The sequence below is a fragment of the Natator depressus genome, chromosome 3 (assembly GCF_965152275.1).
Source record: "Natator depressus isolate rNatDep1 chromosome 3, rNatDep2.hap1, whole genome shotgun sequence".
In the NCBI taxonomy this organism is placed as follows: Eukaryota; Metazoa; Chordata; order Testudines; family Cheloniidae; genus Natator; species Natator depressus.
This window is the reverse complement of record NC_134236.1, coordinates 58,405,019-58,417,308: the sequence shown is the minus strand read 5'-3', so window position 1 is coordinate 58,417,308 and position 12,290 is coordinate 58,405,019. Positions and strand designations below refer to the sequence as shown.

At 39.7% G+C, this 12,290-nt stretch overlaps 1 protein-coding gene across 41 annotated transcripts in view; it reads right to left on the bottom strand.

Annotated features, from left to right (window-relative positions):
- The window catches only part of RIMS1 (regulating synaptic membrane exocytosis 1), a 490,703-nt gene that overhangs the window by 100,494 nt on the left and 377,919 nt on the right, over positions 1-12,290 (bottom strand). For 28 of the 41 annotated variants that reach the window (XM_074947980.1, XM_074947966.1, XM_074947937.1 and 25 more), the window contains one exon: positions 10,031-10,143. The exons of the other annotated variants lie outside the window; for them this stretch is intronic. In XM_074947980.1, the coding sequence (XP_074804081.1) occupies positions 10,031-10,143 (113 nt within the window). The remainder of the gene's footprint in view (positions 1-10,030; positions 10,144-12,290) is intronic. 41 annotated transcript variants of the gene reach the window in all.

Sequence of the window (12,290 nt, the reverse complement as noted above, 5' to 3'; positions counted from 1 at the left end):
GAGTCTCCCACACATAACAAAAACGTAGCATTAACACAAACATATTACAGTAGTTCTGGGGACAAGAGCCTTACTGATATTTAGATAGGTTTCAGAGTAGCAGCCGTGTTAGTCTGTATTTGCAAAAAGAAAAGGAGTACTTGTGGCACCTTAGAGACTAACAAATTTATTTGAGCATAAGCTTTCGTGACCTACAGCTCACTTCATTAGATAGTAAAGGGAGAAATGAGTCAAAGACTTCTTAAAACTTAAAAAATTTTTTTTTCCTTTCATTAGATTCACAACAACATTTTCTTTGTTTTTTCATTTAATCCTTTCATATAAATTATGGAGTTTTTCCATTTCAACTGAAGCCAGTAAGGAGCTGAAGCAGCATCTACATGGCTTCCAAAACAGCTTGAAATTCAGAGTACAAAAGACAATCACAAAGAGAAGGATTACAGTCGTCCTAATGCAGAGATTTGCTTATTCACAATATGTTTACTGAAAAATAGCTGGACTGTGATTATTCAACGCTGCCTGGTTAATGGCTGAATACTGCGAATATGCAAAATAACCATATAGTGAGAGTGAATGAGAATCCCAACACCAGAATGAACAGAACTGCATGCTTGGAAAAAATGTACCAGTTTTAGCTCAGAACATAATAACGGCCATAGTAGGTCCGACCAATGGTCCATCTAGGCCAGCATCCTATATTCTGACAGGGGCTGGTGTCAGATGGACTGAACAGAACAATGCAATTAACAAGTGATCCATTCCCAGTTGTCCAGTCCCAGCTTCTGCCACTCAGAGGTTTAGGTACACCCACAGAATGGGGTTATGTCCCTGACCATCTTGGCTGATGGACCTATCTCCATGAACTTATCTAATTTGGAAGCTGTACAGCCTTGTCGCAGTCTGGCTGCTTGAAAGAAAAAAAATGTATGTGTAATACAAAACATATTTTAAATAAATAGGGAAATACTTCTTCGCATATGGAATTCACTACTGGAGGTAATGATGCAGCAGAACACGAAGGATTTTAACAGCATTTAGATAATTCTGTGCCCAACAGAACAATTACAGTTATACATGGTAAGAGGGGAACAATCAAAGCTCATGCTTTGGGGTGTTAACTGATTACTGCAGGACCCGGAAAGGAATATTTTCCCCATGTACAGCACCTCATAATTGGCCACAAGCTCACTGGGGAGAGGGGCTCATCTTTTTCTGAAGCAATAATCATATGCTTCATTGCCTATACTGGTGGCAGTATGGGGGAAATTGGTTTTGCTTTGGGATGGCAAACTATATGCTTGCTACTAATATGAACAATTTCTTTACATCTACTTCATCACTCACATTCAGAATTTTAAAATGTATATTAGATCACCTCAACAACTTGTCTTTACCCATAAAAATAAGTCCATCTTCTATAGCTTTCATTGTTTTTCGCTTTCTATCATGTTAATAATTTTTTTAAAGAACTTTAGTAAGACTGTTGAATATGGCCATCTCTTGCTAAAGACCACACTAGCTAGTCTTAAATTAAGAGCTATCATATCCCTTAATATGGTTTATCAGATATTTATCACAACTGGTATTAAATTGTCTAGTCTATGGTTTCTTGTTTGTCTCATAAAAACTACTGTAGACAAGGAAAGATTATAGGACTAAGAATCAATCTGCTTCCTTTACCAATATACATATCAGATTACAGTGGTTCAGGGTCATGAATTTCATAACCGAAGAATGCCTACAAAGTTAAAATGCTGAGAATGTGCCCTCCACAACCAGCATGCAAAGGGTTAGCCGGAAGAAAAACAGCATTGCCCCTTTAAGAGCTTCTTACCAGGGGTAAAGAGAAGGGGGAAAGTTTACAGGGATGGACAAGAAGGGCAGGAAGCAATTGGGGGCAGGTCAGGTCAGATCACTGCACTATCCTTCCTGCTGACTAGAGGATTGTGTGTGTGTGGGGGTATTTATACATCATGCAGCCCCAGATAGGTCCTCTTTACCAGGATCTGGCTGCCAAGTGGTGGCTCCAGGGCATTTTGTCATGGGAATAGCAAAGCCCAACCATTTTAACCATAAGGGTTAATAAAGAGATGAAGGAGGATTTGAGGGTTTTGGAGCAGTTTCTGAATCAACAGAGTGTCTTTTTGGAGGGAGGAAAGGATGGCAGAGGCAGATTTAAAGGTTCATTCAGATGCATCGGGAGGAACAGGTTTGGAGTATTTTATCAAGACAGGTGGTATGCCCAGAAATGGCCCTCAGCTTGGATACAAAGATTGGTATAGTGAAAGATATACTACTCTTGGAATTCTTTCCCATTTTGGTAGCAGTAACTATTTGAGGAACATATTTTGGAAACAAAAAAGTGCAGTTTTGTAATGACAACTTTGCCGTGGTACATGTTAACAATCACCAGTCCTCCAGATCTCCCAGGCCCATGAAGTTGGTAAGGACATTATGATTCTAGTGGCTAAATCTTAACATATGTTTTTCTGCCAAGCATATGCCTGGGATTGATAAAGACATAGCTAATGTGTTCTCTCAAAAGGTAATAACAAAATGTTTTTTAAGTACATCAGAAGCAGGAAGCCTGCTAAACAACCAGTGGGGCCCCTGGATGATCGAGATACAAAAGGAGCACTTAAAGACAATAAAGTAATCGCAGAGAAACTAAATGAATTCTTTTCTTCAGTCTTCACAGCTGAGGATGTTAGGGAGATTCCCAAACCTGAGCCGTCTTTTGTAGGTGACAAATATGAGGAATTGTCACAGATTGAAGTATGACTAGAGGTTTTGGAATTAATTGAGAAAATTAACAGTAACAAGTCACTGGGACCAGATGGCATTCACCCAAGAGTTCTGAAAGAACTCAAATGTGAAATTGCGGAACTATTAACTATGGTTTGTAACCTGTCCTTTAAATCATCTACTGTACCCAATGACTGGAAGATAGCTAATGTAATTCCAATATTTAAGAAGGGCTCCAGAGGTGATCCTGGCAATTACAGATCGGTAAGTCCAACATCAGTACCAAGCAAATTAGTTGAAACAACAGTAAAGAGTAATATTGTCAGACACAGAGAAGAACATAAATTGTTGTGCAAAAGCCAACATGATTTCTGTAAAGGGAGATCATGTCTTACTAATCTATTAGAGTTTTTTGAGGGGGTTAACAAACATGTGGACAAGGGGGATCCAGTGGATATAGTGTACTTAGATTTCCAGAAAGCCTTTGACAAGGCTCACCAAAGGCTCTTACGTAAATTAAGTTGTCATGGGATAAGAGGGAAGATCCTTTCATGGATTGAGAACTGGTTAAAAGATAGGGAACAAAGGGTAGGAATAAATGGTAAATTTTCAGAATGGAGAGGGGTAACTAGTGGTATTCCCCAAGGGTCAGTCCTAGGACAAATCCTATTCAATTTATTCATAAATGATCTGGAGAAAGGGGTAAACAGGGAGGTGGCAAAGTTTGCAGATGATACTAAACTGCTCAAGATAGTTAAGACCAAAGCAGACTGTGAAGAACTTCAAAAAGATCTCACAAAACTAAGTGATTGGCCAACAAAATGGCAAATGAAATTTAATGTGGATAAATGTAAAGTAAAGTACATTGGAAAAAATAACCCCAGCTATATATACAATACGATGGGGGCTAATTTAGCTACAACTAATCAGGAGAAAGATCGTGGAGTCATCGTGGATAGTTCTCTGAAGACCTCCACACCGTGTGCAGTGGCAGTCAAAAAAGCAAACAGGATGTTAGGAATCATTAAAAAAGGGATAGAGAACAAAATGGAGAATATCTTATTGCCCTTATATAAATACATGGTACGCCCACATCTTGAATACTGCTTACAGATGTGGTCCCCTCATCTCAAAAACGATATACTGGCATTAGAAAAGGTTCAGAAAAGGGCAATTAAAATGATTAGGGGTTTGGAACGGGTCCAATATGAGGAGAGATTAAAGAGGCTAGGACTTTTAAGCTTGGAAAAGAGGAGACTAGGGGAATATGATAGAAGTATATAAAATCATGAGTGGTGTGGAGAAAGTGAATAAGGAAAGGTTATTTACTTGTTCCCGTAATATAAGAACTAGGGGTCACCAAATGAAATTAATGGGTAGCAGGTTTAAAACAAATACAAGGAAGTTCTTCTTCACTCAGTGCACAGTCAACCTGTGGAACTCCTTGCCTGAGGAGGTTGTGAAGGCTAGGACTATAACAGGGTTTAAAAGAGAACTGGATAAATTCATGGAGGTTAAGTCCATTAATGGCTATTAGCTAGGATGGGTAAGGCCTAGGCTCTGTTTGTCAGAGGGTGGAGATGGATGGCAGGAGAGAGATCACTAGATTATTACCTGTTAAATTCACTCCCTCTGGGGCACCTGGTATTGGCCACTGTCGGTAGACAGGATACTGGGCTGGATGGACCTTTGGTCTGACCCAGTATGGCCATTCTTATGTTCTTATGATTTCAGATGGACAAATATCAGAGAGTAGCATCAGGGAGCAATCAGGAACCAGAACAGATGCTGGTAGTACTCTGGAACCTTGACAGCTCTCAGGAATGTACAGAGATCAGTAGAACCATAATGCTTAGGGCCTGTGACAGGAATATTAATGATTTTGTGAAATTTCAGAGGAGGGAAGGCCTGTCAATAATATGGTCTACTCTAGTGTACTGGAATACATGGTGTCATCTACCATTGAGCATTATGTTGCCAGTATAATGAGGGGTTACCTGGATCCTTGTGGTAGTTTCTTAGTCCAGAGGTTTTTAGTAGAGTAATCTCAGGACATGGGTCCTAGAAAAGATCCATGTTCTCCCATCACTGTTCAAACACTTAGGTCCGGTCCACACTAGAAACCTATAACAGTATAACTGTGTCGCTCAGGGTTGTGAAAAATATACACCCCTGAGCAATGTAGTTATACTGATCTAACCCTGTGTACAGACAGCGCTATGCTGGTGGGAGAACTTAACTCGCCAACATAGCTACCGCCTCTCGGTGAGGTGGATTAACTAAGCCTACTGGTGAGCTCTCTCCCATCGGTTTAGAGCATTTTCATTAAAGCGCTACAGCAGTGCAGCTTTATCAGTGCCGCTGCACTGATGCAGCATTTTAAGTGTAGACATGCCCTTAGAGATTTGGTCCAAGTTCTCAATCAAATACGCAGAAGCAGCCAGGAGGCTGCCTTGTTCAAAGCTGCATTCCTGGTAGCAATTTTTGGAGCTTGTAAAGTTAGTGAACTAATGCCTGGGTTAGCAAGGGATACTTTGGGAAGGACTTTGGAGTGGAAGGATTTACAATGGGAAGTGCAATCAGTTTTCTAAACCATGAGGATTTCCAAAACTGATCAAGTGGGCAAGGTGAGTCCATATAGCTACATCTGTGGGGTGAGGCAAGGAATTGCCCAGTAAGAATATTAAGGATTTATACAGCAATGAGACCCATACGGCCCCTCTTTATGCATGGTGATAGAAGGCTCCTCACAGCTTTGTTACAGTTTTCAAAAAGGGGCTTTCAAAGCTGGGGTTACTGGTGCAAGAATTTGGTTCCCACTTTTTCTGATTGGGGGTGCAATAGTTGTGGCCCACCTAGGGCTAGGGGCCACAGTAATTCAGGCAATGACATTCAAGTGTACACAAATCAGAGTTAATTTTCTTGTACTTCCACTTTCAGAATCATGCAAACAGGCCAGGTGAGCAGTGGTGTGGACCTGCAGGCACAATATTTTATACTGGGCACACGGGAAGGGCTTCCAGGTTGGTGAGCAGTTCACATCTGGGCCTAGAGAGTAAGGCAATCCTGAGCTGGAATGGAAGCAGAGGTGTGCTATTGGACCAGCTGATGTGTGCTGTACACTCTTTGGGAGCAAACACCGGATGCAAATATGGTTCACTTTGGTTAAAAACAAAAACAGGAAGGAATCAGTGAATATCTGGGAACCAGGCAGAGGTGTGGGAGGGAGCTAAGCATTTTGCTGGTGCCTCCTTGTGGCAGATGTCCTGGCCGGTACTCAGTATAGAAGGGATATGGTTACTGGATATAATGTGTCCGAAAAGAGTTTGAAGGAAAGCATCTCTTAAGGGAGCTGAGTAAGTGGAGTTTGCAGCTTCTACATCTCATCAGCAGGGAGATGACCTCCCTCCTGTTTCTAGACTCCTTTAAGGAAGCTGAGGAAGAGATTTGGGGCTCCTACATCTGGAAAAGCAGGGAACTGATGGGCACTCCCACATATTATAAGTGAATAAAGTTGCAGCCTAATTAAATGACATCCATTACCTCCTGTCTTTTTTCTGGTGTGGTCGAACAATGAACTTGGTTAAACCTTATACCTTAAACATTTATAACAGATTGCATTATAGTATCCGTGCAATAACGACCTTAACGCATAAAATGACAAAGTTACTGGAGCAATATAATAGTGACAAGTTAAAAATAACTGAGATTAAAAAACAAAAACAAATAATGGGTCACAGTGTAAAACTTTATCCACCCATATATCAGGATCAGGTGACACAAGATCATCAGCTCAGATGTTATATCTGATTTTAATCAGCTGGAACATTAAACAGGTGCATGTTAAGGATATTTTGGATTTCAAGCTCAGCACAAATTACTCATTTTACTTTCAACTTTATCTTGAAATGCTCAGCTTCTTTGTAATGACATAAGGTGCCCAGAAAAGGTAACCCTGTCACTTCAATAGATGGACACCATGCTTCCTTTAAGATATGATCATTTATATTTAAACATTCCTTCTTAACGAACAGTGATGTAATACAATTATTTTAGTTTAGCACCTAAATGCTAAGGGTTTAATTTTGGCCTCAGTTCCCCATATTAGTACTGTGATGGGATGTACCAGCCCCACAGTGGTGCAGCAGGGGTTAACCCTTCTCTCTTGGCCAAGGAGGCGATGCCCCCTCAGCTCTGTTGGGCATGCTCCAGCTGGAGATGATATAAAAGGCAGCAGAGCAGCTCAATCTGGGCTGACTGCCAGTGAGGAAGGAGCTGGGCTGCTGACACCTGGGGGAGGAATGCTTGCACTCCAGGACGTGGAGGCCAGCCAGATGGAGACAGACCCCAAAACATAGGCTTGGGACACAGCAGAGAGGGGAGAGACCATGGAGACCCAGAGGTGGCAAACTGCAGAGAATTGGGTAGGAAGTGACCCAGGGAAACTTTGCGGGGAAGTGGTGGTAGAACTGGAGACAACTCTGTGTGTTTTGGTAGGATCCCTGCCAAGCTGGTGGTGGGCAACCCCGCTACTGACAGGGCCCTGGGTTGGGATCTGGTGGAGAAGGTGGGCCAGGTCCCCCTATCCTGGCCACCACCCACGCTGGGGTGGTGGTCCAGCTCACCTACACTATTGACTCTGGCCACTAGGCTGCCCTGCCCTGAGTGCAAGGACCAGGCTATTGACTAAGGTCACAGGGCCACGCAGCCCCGAGTCTGGGGACAGTCCTACCGACTCAACTGCGGGGCTGTAATGCACCTCTCTCTCCCATCCCCAAAGAGTCATGGGGTGTATCAGCCCCATGACAAATACTGGGGGGAAATCTAGGAATTTGAAGGGCTGATAGCAAACGCCAACCAAAGCACATAATCGTCTTTGAGACAGACATAATCTAATAAGTGTTTCACTGTCCTCCAGAAATACATGTCTATCTGTATTAAAAATATCTGCGTTGAAAAATTATGAAAATTGGGTACATTTAGAGCAGTGTGAACGTCTGACTTCAACTGTATATATGTAGTTAGAACAAACCAACTATGGCTGAAGTTTGACTTGCAGCTGTGAATCAACAATGATTTGACAATGAAGTGCCCAAAAAAGCCCAAGGGAATTCTCTTCCCTTTATCTGGATACCCACAATTTTTAACAAGCTACTGCTTATGCGGTATTTTGAGTTTGTGACTGATTGGTTTGGTCACATGGGACATGTCACATAGTATTTCCCCCATGTATCTGGTTGATTGAATCTATCTCATGTGATCTATAATATAAACCCAACATAAAATGAGCTATTTTACTTTTACCCAAAAAGTAGGGCTGTTTTTCAGGTGATTTGACTGGAAATATTCAGCAAAAAGTGTTATAGCACCAGCATCTGTGTTATTTTGACAACCAGTGGCCTAATACATTATCTTCCTCTTCCTGGGAATTTTTGTATTTATCTCTTCTATTTTTGATGACACTTTATATCCCAGTTATACAAATATTCCCATATTTGAAATGCTCTCCAGTTTAATTATATGAAGACCAACGTTTTCAAACCTAAATAGCAATTTAGGAGCCTAAGTGTGTGGCCTGATTTTTGAATTATTAAGGACCCAGCAGCTCCCATTAATTTTAACTGGAAGTTGCTGTGTTCTCAGGATTGGGGAGAGTGGGGGGAATGTGTCTAGCAGTCGGATACCTGTGCTTGTGGAGTACATGCTTGAAGCATTCTAGTGTGGCCAACTTGATTTTACTGCAAGGATTGCAAGGTTTGGCATTTTTCTTGAAGCCCTAGTGCCTGGAGTGAGAGTGAAAATCCCAGCTTTCATTGTTTAAAAAAACCCAAACGTTTCTAGTCCATGTGAAGAAAAGCTTTAAAATGTGAACAGTAAAGGCTCAAAAGCCAGAAAGCAAATAAAAGGAACCCAAAATATATTCTCATGAGTCTAGGGGGCCAATTCATGATTTTTGACTAATTTATAGTTGTGATGGTGGTAATACTGTGCACTTACAACTTCCTACAGTATGCTTTTATCTTCATACTGTCACCCTATGGCTGCTCATACTAAGCAAATTATTGTTATGCAATAGTCTCAATGCAATACTTTTGTTGTTAGAATGCTTCTAGTACAGCACCAGAGTGGTTGGTTCTGCCTTTAGGGTTACCATACATCCGTATTTTCCTGGACATGTCTGGCTTTTTGGTTCTTAAATCATCATCCAGGAGGAATTTTTAAATATCTAAAAACATCCGGGATTTTTATTATTTTTCCCAAAGAAGAGTTGATCATTCAAGAAAGAGAGCGAATGTTGATCACTCGAGAGAGTGCCTGCTTTTTCCCCCAAGCTCCCAGAGTGGCTGGGAGGGAGGGGGATAGGGGGAACGCGGCGCACTCAGGGGAGGAGGCGGGGCCGGGGCGGGGACTTTGGGGAAGGGGTAGAGTTGGGGCAGGGCCGGGGGGCGCAAGCAAATACCGCCCCCCCGCCCGTGGAGTGTCCTCTTTTTTGAATGTTCAAATATGGTAACCCTACCTTTGATGGTCTTTTATTTACACTAAAGAGAAACAATACTGTCTCTCTAAAAAGGAATCATATGATCTATCTCTAAGTACCTCTCCCCCAGGACCTCCAGAAGCATCCTTCCTGCCTCAGTGCTCCTGCTCCAGGAGGCCAAATGCCTTCAGCAATTATGCACATATGGACAGCTCTGTCCTCTATGGCTTGGCTTGTAAAAGGCATAACAGAACTCTACAAGTCATTTTCTGCGTTCTAATTGAGACCTATTCAGCAGAAAGGTCAAATGGCTGTGGAAGCACATATATGTATTATAAACAGAATTTGCCATATGGTACCTTTGGACTAAACTTTTTAATGCAACAATTACACTTTTATCATGTAAATTTGTGTCTCAAAAGAAAATTTTAAATTTCAATGAGAAAAGAAGATCAAAACTCAACTGATGATTGAGTTATACTGTGAAAACAAAATCCCTTCATGTATTTCCAAGCAGGAAAGATTATGTCTGTAGCAATATTAGGAAGCAAATATGTTACTCTACAAGCATCTGCAAAAGCATTTTGTATCGTGCAAACCCATTTTAGATTACTTCAAAAACTGAAGTCTAATACACTTTTCTGACTATGAGTCTAATATAAAGTGATATAATAAAGCTGTGATTCAAAAAAGCTTTCTTCAAAATATGTAAACATTATATCCTTACGTATTGGATAATATTTTAAGTAGCCATGTTACTCCTTCACCTTTCCAAACAAAATATTGTTTTAATACTGCTAACTTTACCTTAGTATATTGCTCACGCTCATATTCTTGGCTAGAACCAGACCCTGTTGTCTGATTATAACGATGCACTTTCATTTTCATCGGTCGCGTTTCCTCCTCCACTACTAAGCTTGCTGTAAAAACACATAATGGAAGCCTATTAAAAGTGGTGAAAAACTTCTAAAGAAATAAATGGTTTAGCAGCAATTTTGATCTTATTTCCATCTCAACAAAACAAAGAAATATACAAACAGTACAATAACAAGCAGGGTGTAAACACTGAACAGAGGAAGGCTAATATTAATAAATCAAGTACTTCAGCTGCCTAGAGTCTTTACCTGAAAATGGACAGATATCCAAATTTCCCATATACTATCAAGCTAGTGTAATAGATGTCAAAAGAACAAAGGAATTTAAATTGATAGGCTGAACTATAAACTTGTTAAGCCCTCTGGATGCAGAGAATATACATACATGTGTTTCTAACCACACATTTGTTGACTGTGAAAAATATTATCATTGTGTTCTAAGTGTTAATACACTGTACAGATAATACTAAAAATATTTAAATAAGAAGCTATTTCCTACCACTATCTTCCAACACAGTAATTGTTTACTATGACTAAAACATTTATAAGGAGGAACAATTTTCTCTATCTGACTATAAAACATACAAAAATAATTTGCATAATTTTTGCTTGCTGTGCCTCATCGACCTTAGAAATATAGTATTTGCTTTCCCATGATTCCTTTTTTTGCAAAGAAATAATATAATAATAATAATAATAATAATGAAGAATGTTTTCTTGCATTTTTACTTTTCCCCACTGTAATATTTACTGTTCTTTTTTAAAAAAACCCTAAGAACTGTAGTATTATAGAGAACATTCTTTTCTTTCCTTGAAAGTAGTTAGCAGATAGTACTGAATATGTTTGCAAATGTACCTTTGAAAAAATAAAGGAGGGAAGATGTGAAAGATTCTGTGTGTGTTTGGGTGAATGTACACATGTATTCCATTATTTTTGCTCAGTATTTGGTGGCTGTTTCTATAGAAAGGTTCCTCCAGTCAAAAGAAGCAAAAGAAATTAACTGCTACATATATTTCTCTTAAAGGGCTAGATATTCTGCCATCCTTACTCACATTAAGTAGCACCTAACTCCACAAGCAGTCCTACTGGAAACAGTGAGATTACTCTCAGAATATAGTACTACATAATATGCGTACAAGTGGTAAAACTAGGCCCCAATAATCTTATAGTGGTCACTATATTAAAGTTACACTAAGATTTCCATTATGACTGTCAGTTTTTACATTTTCTGCAAAAATTCTCCTTTTCATCTGAAATATTCTTGATTTGTCTCACAGCAAAGATGATTTTTTAATTTGGAAAAATCTGAGCACAGTCCTTTCTCCTACTTTTGAGTTACACATGGCTTTATAAATTTATTTTCTGATGTCAAGATGTTAATTTCTTTTTTTACACATGCATCTCTCAAATACTGATGAATTTTAAAAATAAAAAAAATTCAGGTGATTAATCCCTGAGAGTTAATAGCCAGGACAGTGAGGGAAAACAAAACAAATCAAAATCACTGAATTACAAGTCACTGAAAAAAAACAGTTTTACAAGCATAAAATTCAGAATGTCAACTAAGTTTAAAATTAATACACTATGGTATTTACAAGTCTGCACTGTGAACTAACAGAAGAGCTCTGTGTAAACTTGTCTCTCTCACCAACAGAAGCTGGTCCAGTAAAAGATATTATTTCACCCACTTTGTCTCTCTAGATATTGAGGCTGTCGGGCTTTGTGTTATTGTTTTATTGTGGAGTTCTATATATGCCTACATTTTTTTTCTTTGCAAGTATAGAAATATACAGAAATCAGTATGAAGATTAGGTCAGCTATTCAAAACTGTGAGCAACTGCCCAAACAATGATTGTGCACCTACCTATCTATTGCGCTTGAGCGTGTAAACCATGGAATGTCTCTATATGCTGGCTGGGTACAAGCAAATGCACAGGGGCACGATTTTGAACATCCCTTTTCCTCTACTTTTATTTTTTAAAAATGGGAAAATTAATAAAACAAATTACATTAATGATCTGATATAGTTATAATTTTAAATTCTAAAGGCAAGAAATGCAAAAGTCAAGGTTGTTGTAGTAACCTTTAATATCCACACATTATGGAGGGCCCAGTCTGGCAAATCCTAGACATGCAGAATGCCACACTGGGCCCACAGAGTATTCTGGATTACTAATTATGCTGGGAAATG